Source organism: Suncus etruscus, chromosome 9 (assembly GCF_024139225.1).
Source record: "Suncus etruscus isolate mSunEtr1 chromosome 9, mSunEtr1.pri.cur, whole genome shotgun sequence".
Taxonomy (NCBI): Eukaryota; Metazoa; Chordata; class Mammalia; order Eulipotyphla; family Soricidae; genus Suncus; species Suncus etruscus.
The window spans coordinates 12,254,800-12,268,234 of NC_064856.1; the positions used below are offsets into that span (position 1 = coordinate 12,254,800).

General features: G+C 46.9%; 1 protein-coding gene across 2 annotated transcripts in view; it reads right to left on the reverse strand.

The window, feature by feature from the left end:
- The window catches only part of ANGPT4 (angiopoietin 4), a 43,373-nt gene that overhangs the window by 3,013 nt on the left and 26,925 nt on the right, over positions 1 to 13,435 (reverse strand). The window contains exons 4-7 of one of the 2 annotated variants that reach the window (XM_049779267.1): positions 12,106 to 12,338; positions 8,349 to 8,464; positions 5,285 to 5,386; positions 3,417 to 3,583 (exon numbers count right to left, since the gene is read on the reverse strand). In XM_049779267.1, coding sequence (XP_049635224.1) covers positions 3,417 to 3,583; positions 5,285 to 5,386; positions 8,349 to 8,464; positions 12,106 to 12,338 — 618 coding nt within the window. Of the gene's footprint in view, positions 1 to 3,416; positions 3,584 to 5,284; positions 5,387 to 8,348; positions 8,470 to 12,098; positions 12,339 to 13,435 lie in introns of both variants that reach the window. The other variant, XM_049779266.1, reaches the window with a different exon arrangement.

Here is a 13,435-nt window from a genome sequence, read left to right on the forward strand (position 1 = left end):
GTAACGCTCAGGGGTTACTCCTGGCTATGCGCTCAGAAGTCGCTCCTGGCTTGGGGGACCATATGGGACGCCGGGGGATCGAACCGCGGTCCGTCTCCTAGGCTAGCGCAGGTAAGGCAGGCACCTTACCTCCAGCGCCACCGCCCGGCCCCAAACTGATGGTTCTGATGGGTCATCCATGCAGCACTGAACCCTATGTCCTGGTTCAGATTCTGCTTCTATTACTTTCCTCACAATTCAGATTGGGTAATCTATGATCTTTGGGGTGGAGGATAAGATGCAGGAGAGGGGTGATGCCTGAGAATCTCCCTTGCTCCACTCTTCAGTAGTTTAGGTCTGGGCAGTCCGAATTGATATTTGATCTCTGGGGATTAAAAAATTAGATGGGTGAGCTGTGGAGCCCACATGCTTGTGGATCTGTGTGTATGTATGGCTGGCTGAAAGCATTTGCAGAAGATTCTTCATGCTGGAGAGTGTATGTGTGTATCTAAGTCTGTGCAGTAACAGCTCATCTTAAGTCTGCTTTAGACTCACTCTGTTGTCTGCAAAGCTTCTGGCAGTCATGTTTTCCTAGGCCTATGAATGTGTCCCGAGTGTGGGGAACCCTGTATCTGTGACTCTCTGCATGAGTTCTGCTCTTGGAATCCATGTGAAGATCCCTGGTGAGGGCAGGCACCTAGTGAGAGTTTGTGCCATGCTGTGCCTACCTGTCTCTCTCTGTGGAGAGTCTTTTGCTCAGTTGCAACTCAGCAGGGCTCCAGAAAGCCCCTATTATTCCTGCCCCTACCTGCCGGCCCAGGCCCCGGCTTTGGATGGCCCACATGTCACTAATTCCGAGTTTCTCTAGAGAAATTTCCTCACTTATCCTCTGACTCTATACCAGGGGCAGAACATGCTTGGTCCCTCTCCTGCTGACCTTCCTCTAGTAATTTCCAGGTCCTCTTGTGCATCCTGAGGGCTCCATTCCCAGATTTCTATACTTCTCTGCAATAAGCAGAGCCTCTTTTTTTTAGGGTCCTAGTCACCCTTAAGAGAGACTTGGGGGTACCTATATAATGGGATACCATCTCCTTTTGTGTGTTTTTCAGAACATCCTCACTGCCTGGGATGGTTGGGATATTGACTACTGTTATGATTTTACCTCCTCCAGGGAGCTCTCTCTAATTATATAGGCACCTCTATGCCACCAGATGGTTCCTGATTCTCAAGGGTGGGGTATAGCCTATGGACATACTTGCCTATGTCTATGGACTTACACATAACACAATGTATTGTGAACAGCTTTGAGGGAATAGAGCCCAGGTCTGATTCTTCCCTAGTTAACAGTGCTAGTTGGTGCTGGCACAGAGCTAGTGTTTAGCAGACTGGTATTAGGTCTCTGCTGAAAGTCCAGTAGCTGTGGGACTTATGAACTCTGACAGCCTGGAATGATGGGTCAGGAGCTCTCCATGACTCACATAAAAAGCCAAAGCCAAAACGATTCTCATAGGAGGATCTGACAAGAGATCCCAAAGGTAAGAAACATCTGCATATTTGTTTCAATGGATATACATAACACAGATGTGTTATGTTGCTGTGCCTTTGACTCCATTATATGTCATCTCCAACCTCTTTGATGCTATAAACTCAGTATATTGCTGCAGATTTTCTCAATGATAAGTAAGGTATTTTTTTTTCTTTATGGATGAGATTTTTTTTTTTTGGTTTTGGGGCCAAACCCGGTGACACTCAGGGGTTACTCCTGGCTATGCGCTCAGAAATCGCTCCTGGCTTGGGAAACCTATGGGACGCTGGGGGATCGAACTGTGGTCTGTCCTAGGTTAGCACATGCAAGGCAGATGCCTTACCTATTGCATCACCACTCCAGCCCCAGATGAGATTTTTTTTAAATAGTGGCTCAAGGTCATTCAGGGAGACAGAGATGGAGTCAGATTCCAGGTCTTGGCATTGGTGGTAAGGGGCTTATGTAGGAGTGCTAAAGTTCCGTATCTTTTTTTGGAGGGTCATGCCCAGTGATGCTCAGATCTGGGATCAGGAGTTTCTCTTGGCAATGCTCTGGGGACTCTGTAGTGCCAGGAATTGAGCCTGGGTCTCATGCAACACAGTGTCTATGCTCCAGCTTCTCTGGTTTTATTTTATCTTGAGGAGCAGGGATACATCCAACTTAACCCTTCCTGGTCCAGATACTGGTGATGTTTCCATCAGTTCTAGACTTTGCACTCAAAAGAGAAAATGACCTGACAGGGGTGGGTGCTTGAAGCAGGATGTAAACACACCCACCTGGAGGAACCAGGGCCTTTATGGGAGAGAAAATATCATGAAGAAGAATATCACTATGAAGACCAAATGTAAAGGGGGGCAGAGTGACAGCAAAAGTTTTTTTCCACATCCATCAGTGTTCTGGAGTTACTCCTGGATCTAAACTCAGAAATCACTTTTGGCAAGCTTGGGTGACAGTGTGGGATGTAGGGGATGGAATCTGGGTCATCCCTATGCAAGGTAAATGTCCTACCCTTTATACTATCACTCTGGCCCCCAAACACCAGAAATTTCTTGGAAAGAAGATTGTTCATCAGTGGAGATAATCCAGCATGGCTGGGTGTGTCTATGATGGGATTCTAACATCATACAAAGGACTGGATGGACCAAGGTCCTGTTCAGTCCCCTAAGCATGAATAGGTAAATTCAATTCTGTCTGGTTTCCAAAATAGCAGGAGCAGACATGGCTTCAAGACCCTGAGTTCCTTAGAGAAAGAAAGTAGGCAATGGAGATACCTTACATTTTGGCAACAAGGAAAAAGTATTTTTAAAGTTTGGCTTGATGTCAGCTCTGGGAAGGGGACTTAAATTTAAATTATGTACTTCACTTTCCACATGGCTAAAGCAGATATAGATCAATGTCCAGGGGAAAAATCAGTGGAATCATGTGCCAGAATTCGTTTCCTAAACTGAGCAAAGAAAGAATCAGGCTGAGATGGGGCAAGAGACTTGGTTGAGTTTATCATCTGCAAAATCTGAAGCCCATTCTGTTTTTTAAGACACCGTGGTATGGAGAAGCCAGAGTCAGAATTAGCCTCAACTTTCCCATTCCCAGCTCTGGGGTCTTTCCACCTCAGCCTCCAGCTCCAGAATGGGAAAGAATCCCCAACCCCCATAAAGTGACCGACCGAACTAACTAACCTTGGAAGGACCCTGCCTGCTTCCAACTTGGCAACACCAGCCACCTCCTCTCCACCCCACCCCGTGGCTGGGACGTGTTGAGTGTGAAACAGCCGCCTCCAGATCCCGTGACGTGCGCCCAAATGGAGGACAGATGGTAGGAAGCGGAGACGCCCATGGACTGACCTTGTGTGCAGCCTCTGAAGCCACCAGCCCCAGGTCCCCAGCCCGCCCACCCGTCTGGGACCCGAGCCCACCTGTAGAGCTGCCCCTCACTGCCCAGCTGGAAATGCTCATACTGGGCATAGGCATCGTTGCCTTCCCAGTCTTGCAGCTCCACGCGCAGAGAGTAGGTTCCGCTGCTGGTGAGCTGGTGCACGGCCTCGTTGCCCAGCCAGTACTCTCCAGCTGGGTCACCAAAACCCTGCAGCAAGGCGAGAGGGGGAGTGGGTGACATGCCAAAGAGTGGAGGCTATGCCCCCGACAAAGATGCTGGGTTGGGCCAGCTACCAGAGTCACTGATCCAAAGCCACTTTGCCTCATGATCGAGTTCATAGAGTGTAAGCAGACCTGCAGGGGTAGAGCAACTGAGCTCCCAGTGCACCAAGACTGAGGCTCCTTTTTGTAAATGTAGATGCCTGTTAAGAAGAATTGAAAGCAAATTTCCATGAAGTTCAAGCACAAGAAAAATTAAGCAGTAGGAAGTCCAGAGAGTAAGCACCCTTTGGTAAGGGAGGGGATACCACTTCTGGGATGCTGGAGGTAGAGTCAATGCTCTTTAACCTTTGGACACCAATGGACCAGCCCATATCCTGCACATTGATTCATGGATCAGCATTCAGTATCAAGGCACTAGATTCATGTATTTCACTTGTTTGCACCATCAAATTAGTACCAGTTTATGTACCAGAGGTATAGAAAACTTTTCTGAGTGGTGCTCACAGGGGAACAGAAATATATAAACATTCTCCTGAGTCTTCCATTTAAGATTTGTGCACTCAGCTCCATGAGTGTTAAACTTCCACAAATTTCAAAGATTCGAATGAGCAGCATAAATGGTGGAGCATACTTCCATAAGTGACTCAGCAACTATGGTGTGATTTCAGCCATACTAGGTAGGAGTGGAAAGCTAAAAGCTTTGGTTGTCAGGGTCATAGGGTGACAAGAAAAGTGAGCCCTTTGCCAGAACCAAAATTCAGCACCATGGACAGGACCCAGCAAAACCCCACTCCCCATTTTAGTGGAGCTGTGTGAGAGATCATCAGCCTGAGGGGTACTCAGGACTCTTGGCCATTTAGGGATGCTTTCAAATCCAGTCAGTTCAAGAATACTCATGGTTTTCTTAGGTATTTTAAAGTATTTTTCAAAGGAACAGCAGCAGACAAAGGAGACCATTGTTGCATTTCCTTATGGGTCTATTGTTCTATTTCTTTTGCACAGTTGGAGCTTTTAATTAACTGGCAAAAAAAATTCTTTATTTCAAGTTTAACTAAAAATTGGACGACAATAGGATAATACTTCTCATCTTGTAAAATGCACATGGTCTTTAAGCTAGAAATGCAATATTGAAAAGTCTATCTTGTGGATTGGTCGTTTTAGCAATATTTATGTCTTGTCTAGAAAAAATAAATCAAGAGGGGCAAGAGTAATAGGTAGGGCCTTTGTCTTGCATGTGGCCTTACCCAGGTTCAATTACCAACATTCCATATGAACACCACCACAAATGATTTTTTTTCTGCAAAGTAAGCCCTGAGCATTGCTAGGTATGACCTCCAAACTAAAGCCACCACCACCAACAGCCTATCCTCCCAAACCCCAAAACCCAAAACAAAACAAAACAAAACAAAAAAACAACCCCAAGAATACAGATAAACTTTCATTCTAAGAATATATTCAGACAAAACCTCCCTCCAAAACAAAAACAACAGCAATAACAAAAAGTGGTTTAATTTCAGATGATGGAGTTCCTGAAAGTGTATATATACTGACTAAAATCTATTGAAGGTGATTAGTTTTAAGAGGTATGATTATTTTTTCTAGGAAGGATAGAAGACTAGCCTGTTCTCAGTGCACAATAAATGCCTTGTCTCAAGTCTGGGACTGATCCCCCCCTAAGCAATATTACCTGTTTATAATCCTTCCAATTCCTCTGGAAATTGACGCTGCCATTTTCTCTACGCTGAATGAGGGTCCACCCACCTCCATTCGCTTCCATGTCACAGAAGACCTGGAGAAAATGATAGTGTAAGGGAGAGGGGAAAGGAAGCTCTTGGAGGCAGCTAGGAGCTAAGGCTGACCTGGCTCAAGTGTGATTGGTTAGAAGCTCAGAGCGACTGGGAAACCTCATGGCCATACCTCCTTCATTTTTCTGAGAAGAGGAACTGTCAGTTCCTTTTCCTCATATGGAGAAGGGAGTAGTGATACCTCTTTGTGCCTCAGTTTCTTTTTTTTTTTTTTAACTCGATTGATTCTTTTTGGGACCAACACCTGGCAGTGCTCAGGGGTTACTACTGGCTCTACACTAAGAAATCGAGAAATTTCCCCTGGTAGGCTGGGGGTCCATATCAGATGCCAGGAATCGAACTGGGTTTCTCCCATGTCAGCGGAATGCAAGGCAAATACCCTACTGCTGTGCCATCTCTCCGGCCCCTGTGCCTCAGTTTCTGATCTGTAAGTGGGAGATGGGGATTAACAGAGACATCTAGAAAAGAATGTGGCAATAGTAAAACATTTCCTGGAGGCTGTCCATTACTTGTTGCTGCAGGGTTGTTAAAAAGGTTAAGTGTTGAGCAGTGTAGGTGCCTGCCATATGTAGAGTACAAACAGTAACACAATAGACAAGTGTTTCCTAAACATTTGGTTATATTGCCAGGCTCCATTCAAGGCACTGGGGGTGCTGCTCTGGGTAATAAAAAAGAGTTTAATAATAAAAAAATAAATAAATAAAGAGCTCATTGTCCCTCAGTCACACCTTTTGGTCTCTTCTTTACTCACATCCTATTCTCCACCTCCCACCCCCAGGTCAGTTCAGGGCAAGTTCAACCAGGACAAACTTGGTCCTGACTCTGTACTAGATGAGTTATAGATGAATCAGAGGTAAGTGACCCTAGGAGCTGTTTTAGTCGACAGGAGGCAGTGTCAGGGCAGGCAGATTTCTTCATGAACATGTGGGCATTTACAGGGAGATCCTGCAACATGGAGTCACTGACCAATTGTGGAAGGCTTCTTGGAGGAGGGGACATTGGGACAGGGCTGTGGAGGACAATGTGCTGTCAGGGAGGGTCCCGTGGGTCTGACAATTCCAGAAGGTGGGCAGCAGGAATAGAGGTTCAGATAACAAAGACTAGTTAAAGGAGGAAAAAACGATGACATCTGTTTTTATGCACTGTTAGCAGAGGATGCAATAAGGGAAACTGAGGCCCAGAGGTGAGAGGAATTTACTTCAGGCAAAGAAAATTGTTATTTGAGCCCAGATACCTTGCCTCTCAGATAAGTTCTTTCTTTTCTATCAGTGTCCCCAAATTCAGTTATTCATACTTTCCTGAATTCCATTATAGCCGGATCCTATTATTTTCATAATAGAATATTTTAATAATAGGATATTTACTTTTAATGGTGTCCTACTTTTAAATTTAAATTAATAATTAGATTAAATAATTTTTTTTTTTTTGGTTTTTGGGCCACACCCAGCGATGCTCAGGGGTTACTCCTGACTGTCTGCTCAGAAATAGCTCCTGGCAGGCACGGGGGACTATATGGGACACCGGGATTCGAACCAACCACCTTTGGTCCTGGATCGGCTGCTTGCAAGGCAAATGCCGCTGTGCTATCTCTCCGGGCCCAGATTAAATAATTTTAAAAAGAAAAATATCACTATCCTAAATCTAATTGCAAAACTAAAGAGAACAAAATCATCCTAAGTAACTGTAGCTGGAATCCAAGGTGTGCCTCTTGGCTTCAAGAAGAGTTTAACAAGGTGTGTGAAAAACCTTAAAAACAAACTGCAAATGAACAGGGTTGTCCAGAAGGGCTGAAGGGAACAATAAAAGGTGTCATATAAAAGGGAACTATAAAAAGTACCATAGATATACTACAGGGAGAAGGCTCTTAACTTGCACCCTGCTGGTACTACAAACTAGGTACTACACATGGTTCCTGAGCAGAACCAGAAATAGCCCTGGGTGTTGCTCCATCCCTACAAACCCTACCAAAAAGGAATAGGAAAAAGGATCATAAAGCAGATGTACCTGGGCCGGGAGATAGCATAGCAAGAGTTTGCCTTGCAAGCAGCTGATCCAGGACCTAAGGTGGTTGGTTCGAATCCCGGTGTCCCATATGGTCCCCCGTGCCTGCCAGGAGCTATTTCTGAGCAGACAGCCAGGAGTAACCCCTGAGTGCCACCGGGTGTGGCCCAAAAAAACCAAAACAAAACAACAACAAGCAGATGTATCATATAATATATGTTTATACTCCCATGCTCTTCTTCTGTGCCTGCCCCCCCCCCACACACACAACTTACTCCTGATAGACTTCTTTCTCTCTTCTGAGAGACACTTTCTCTTCACCTGCTCCCCTTCAAACTACTGAGCCCCAAAGCCATAGGAGCCAAAGACTGAAGATGGTAGTGCCTCTGTTTCCCCTGGGCTCTCATTCCCTATGGGTAATGGAGTCCCCACATCTTTTTCAATTGGATTGTGTGTAACTTACAAAGAAACTTCCTGTGACAGGCCCTGGGATTTCAGAGCATCTCTCTCCAGCACTAACCAACATGGAATTCTTTTTTGCTGATAACAATCCAGGACAAGCTAGACTTCCAAAGTTGGGAAATTCTGTTTTAAACCCTGGTCTGATTCCTGATTGGAGAGAGGGGCTCCACAAGATGGAGTAATCTTATCTTCTTTGCTAACTTTTCTAACTCAGATTTTGTTTGTTTGGTTTTTGGTTTTGGGGTCACACCCGGCAGAGATCAGGGGTTACTCCTGGCTCTACACTCAGAAATTGCTCCTGACAGGCTTGGGGGACCATATGGGATGCCGGGATTCGAACCACTGTCCTTCTGCATGCAAGGCAAATGCCTTACCTCCATGCTATCTCTCTGGCCCGCTAACTCAGATTTTGGACAAGAACTCAAGATTATTGGGGGAGTTGTCTGCACTATGATATTCTCAGACCCTAGGAAGCTCCCTAACCTTTTTGGGCTCCGTCATGTTGGCCACATGGATGATGTAAACGCCGCTGGTATTGGCCCCAAAGCGCTGAATCTCAGCACAGTCCTGGAACACCTGTTCAGCTGCCCTCATGGAGGCTGTAAGGGAACAAAGCAAAAGCAGTTGACCCAGAAGGGAGGGGAGAGAGGAGAAGCCAGCAGGCACATTCACCTGCTCTGTGCCAGGTGGAGGGTTGGAGGGTTCTGGGGCAGGGAGATGACACAGACCTGGAAAGGGCCCCTAGATGTTTGGCATTGAGCTGGGAATTAGAGGGGAGCAGTCTCTGGAAGTCTCACTGGTGGAAAGAAAGGAACAGCGAGGCAGAGAGAAGAACATGTGCAAAGCTTCTGAGAAAGGAAGTAGTTTGTTCTATGAGAGCAGAGTTGAGGCTAGGGAGAAGAACAGGGAGATAGTAGAACAGAGAGCAACATCAAGGTATAGGAGATGAATCTGCAATGCAGGTAGGGGCTAGTCTATTCCTGAAAACCAGATGGAGGGGGGCTGGCAAGGACCGAGGTTTGATACCCCGACGTCCCATGTGGTCCCCCAAGCCAGGGGCAATTTCTGAGCACTTAGCCAGGAGTAACCCCTGAGCATCAAACGGGTGTGGCCAAAAATACAAACAAAAAACAAACAAACAAACAAACAAAAACCCAGATGGAGGATAAGAACATGATTGCTAATGGAGAGAAAGTCAAAGCAGGGAGGCAGGCATGAGGCTGTTGGAGTGGGTGACTGAGGCCTGAAGGACAATCAGCTCCTTTGCATTGCACAGAGCAGAACACTCCATTCTTAACAAGTATGAGGAGCCTGGCAAAGGGCACACAAACAGAGGGGCAGAGCCTGCCTCCCTCCAGGTATTTTGGGGGATTTGTTTTTGGAACTGCCTTCCCAGAGGGCTAAAGTCCCCTTCACCCTCACCCTCTCAACCCTAGAGGTGGGCTATCTCAATACATTTTCCTTGTGTCTATTGGAATATATTTAGGATTCTGTTTCTTCCCTGTGAAAGAAATGAATTAGCTGTGACAGAATTAATTAACTAATGACAGAATCCCACCAGGTTCCTTGGTCCTAGACTGAAAACTGTCAGGGCTTCAAATTTCACCTCCCTCAGTGGGATCTAGTTATAGGTTTGGACCTCAAAACCCAACCTTTGGGTAGGTGGTATCCAGTGATAGGCTAAAGTTCTTGATGGATAGGTATGGGCATCAATGAAAAATCAGGATGCTACCAAGGACTGTGATTTCCGGTTTGGCTCTTGGCTTGGACTATGGGTCCTGGAAGTAATTTGTGTGTGTGTGTGTGTGTGTGTGTGTGTGTGTGTGTGTTTGTGTGTGTGTGTTGGGAGGAGGTTATTGTTTCCAGGTCACAAATGAAGCATCTTAGATGCTAATTTATGGTAGTGCACAAACATCCCTCACCTACCTGTGAGCCCCAATTTTCTGGTGAAATACAAGGGAAGAGACTGTCTTGGAGGTGAGCATGTTCAATTCCCCACAGCCAGGCAAGGGCAGATGGGAGCTGGTTTCAGACTCCAGTTTTCCTTCCTAAGACTCCGCTATTGTTTTCTTAGTCAATAACAAGGACAGTGACAATAATAACAATTAAAGTCAGATAGCCACTGCAGATTATAGGGTTTCTTGGTCAGGTATTGCCAAGGGTTATTTTGAGGGCAGGGGAAAATATTTTCAGGAGGTGGGGTAAAAGGAAAGGGTTTTAGGCTAATATAAATAGGCTCAATATTAATTGACAACACAGTTTGGCTAGCCTAGACTTCCTGAACCTCTGTACTAGTTACACCCTTATTTAACTCTCAGCACCAAGGCCCAGCCCTTCTATGAATGAATCCCTCTGATTCTTTGTGCAAGAACTCCCTAAGATAGGCACCATGATTGTTCCCACTTTATAATTGAAGAAGTTGGAGGTTCTGAAACATTGAATGACTTGGGCACGTCCAAAGGCTGGCATTGAAGGACACCAAGTCTGATCCCTGAACTGTGAGGCTGCAAAGTCAGTTCTCTACCTACCAACCACCTCCGCCGGGGTCTCTTCTGCTGAGTCCACAGAAGACAGGACTTCGAGTGTCTTAATGAATGTGCCTACAGATTAGAGGTTTCCCTGTCTGTCTAATCTACACAAGGACCCTGGAATCCTCAATTCCTGTCATCCAGGGAGTCCAATTCAGCAGAGAGACCACATAGGCTGCCTTCAAGAGTGCCAGCATTCCTGATGCTTGTACCTACCTCCATCTATTCTGGTCTCTGTCCCTGTGGGGATTTTAATCCCTTTTAGCGTTTCCAACTGAAATATCATCATAGTATTCTTACTGGTGGTATTGTGGGACAGGAGAAGCAGGCATTTGAGTTAAGGGTGCCTCTGGTGAAGTGCAGGACACAACCTCCCACCATGCCTGTGAGCAGGTATTTGGCTAGAGCTGGACATTGGGTAGTGGTGGCCCTGTGGAAGGAGGCACAGGGCTCCTCAAGTCTTGGGCAGAGACACATGACTTGCACACGTGGAACTGATTTAGGCAGCCTCATTGCCAGGTCAGTGATGGGTCCGGGAAAGGCTACAACTCATGGTTTGGAAAGCAGCCATCTGTCCTGCTTGCTGTTGCTTGGACCTCAAACTTCCATTTAGTTGAACCAAACTAACTTAGATGTATTCATGAGCTTCTGTCTTCAAACTGCTGCCAGTCTACCACCTAGAATCCCAAACTTATGTTACTTCCTTGTGCCTTCAAGACTCAGGAATCCTGTCTTCAGTCTTTCTCCCCCTAAGCCATTCTTCTCTCCAGGGTTCTTCACTTCTTCCAAAACCTCTCACTGTTCCTCACTGTCTTCAGGTGAAAAGTCCCTTCTCCAAGGCTTTTCTGTCCTTTGGGGATCTGGAAACTTCAGGAACACTGAAAGCAGAACTCACTTTCCAGTTGTGTCAGGGCTTACCTCTGGCTCTGAGCTCTAGGATCACTCCTGTCAAGACCTAGGGGACCATATACTGTACTAGGAATCAAATCTGGGTCTGCTTCGTGTAGAGCAAGTGCCTTCTTAACCCCTGTACTATCTCTCTAGCCTTGGATTGGGGGTTTTTGCAAGAAATGTGGCTATGCCATTCTGTTCCTTGTGTCTCCAATCTCCAATCCCAATGGGGTTTCACAGTGTGTTTGGTCAATATCTGTTTGCAGACAGAGTGGTTGGAGCTAGAATGCCATAACCCTCCATCCCCCAGTAGGTCCCACTAGGTGCCAGAGCTACAGAGCTGGACTAGAGATGGCTCCCTCCTCCCTCTAATTGGGCCCTCTCAAGGGCATTAGGTGGGAGAAGTTATGGGGAATCCCATTGATATGTTTCATAGATAGGGAAACTGGGCCAAGGCAGGGGTGAGCTGAGCCCAAGTAAGTGGAGATGGAGAGTGAGTGGGTCTGTGCTGGTGGCGTCCTGGTGATCATTCCAAGCCCAATAAATAGATGAGGGGAAACTGAGGCCGTGAGAGACACAAGGGCATGGCCAAAGTCATTCATGGAATCAAGGAAGAAAACCTAGATTGGTTCCTCTGTTTTATCTGTGGGCCGCATTATTCTTACTGCTACTTATTTCTATTGAACATGTAGGGAGTATGTACCCATGATCTCACCCGTGGTCGTTTCCAGGCTCCAGAGTGAAGGTGGAGCGGGCTAATAGAAGGTGCTCCCTGCCCTCTCCTACCCACCTCCCGCACCCAGCGCACTCCATACGCTCACCGGGGCCCTGAGCCACGACGCGCACCAGCCGCTGCACCGACTCCAACAGCTGGCGCTGCTGACGCTGCAGGAGACTGGAGTTGCTGCTGGCGGCGCGCAGGCTGCGCTCCAGGCCGGCCAGGGCACCACTCTGGCGGCCCAGCAGGCGCCTCAGTCGCTCCTTTTCGTCTCGGAGGCTGCTCAGCTCTGCCTGCTGCTGCGTCTCCAACGCCAGCACCCGCGTTTCCAGCGCGCTGCAGGGTGAGGACGCAAGGGGGTGAGCCTGCTATGTCTCCACCAGGCACTCCCTGTGCGCGCTTTCCACTGGGACTTGGGTGACAGGTCCAGCGTTAAAGACCCACTCAGAGAGATATAAAAAACCCTGCCAGGGAAGCGCACAACGGGAGGCAAGGAGGAGCAGAGGGAAAACCTTCAGCTGGCCTTCGGATGAAATGAACTGGGGAGCCAGAGAGGGAAGAGGTGGGGTGGGAAGGACCACTAGCATCTCTCATAAACACCAACTTCTAAATATCAGGTGCTAACTCTATGGGAAGGGAAAAGAAACAGCTAAATGTTCACCACCAGGTTTGGGTGAGTCTGTTGGGGTGTCCCAGGGAATGCTCTTAGTGACAAAGAGGGAAGAGGTGGAATGCACTACATGACCTGAAAGATGCCCAGGATCTGGAGTGCAATGGGCTTGTCAGTGCTTCTCCAGAAGAAAGGGGGACTGAACACAAGGCTCGTAGTGGGTTAAAGTATTAAGGTCCAAAGGATATGGTGAATTTACAGGAAAAGGCATGAGAGAAACAGTGGTGGTGACTGCAGCGAAGGTGAAACTGCACTGCACACTATTTCTTCTGCAGAGAGCCCAAGTGATGTGACGGAGAGGCAGAAGATGGGGAGGAAGGTCTGGAGGGAGAAATTTTCTCCTTCCTTCTGTACTATGTGCTCAGGTGCCTCTTTCCCCCCAACCCCTTTAGTTTTTGGGCCACACTTGGCTGTGCTCGGGTGACTATAGGTAGTGTTGGAGATAGAATCAGGCGAGGCAAATACCTTAACCCCAATGCTATCTCTCTGGTCCATAGAAAGAAGCTTTTAATCAACTCTTTCACTTTAGGCAACTTGTGCCTCAACTTTGCTCATTGGTGTGTACAATGAGCTATGGAAATGTTATTTATTACATCTTAGGTTGGAGTAATAAAATGGAAACCACCTTAAAAGATCTGGGGAAATAAATGAGAGACAGAGAGAGCCATGTAGCAAGGCGTGATGCAGTTGGAGAATAGCATGAGCGAGGCAAGGGCGCCATGCAATTATAGAGCCATTTCCATGATAATTGGGGAGTGGAAAG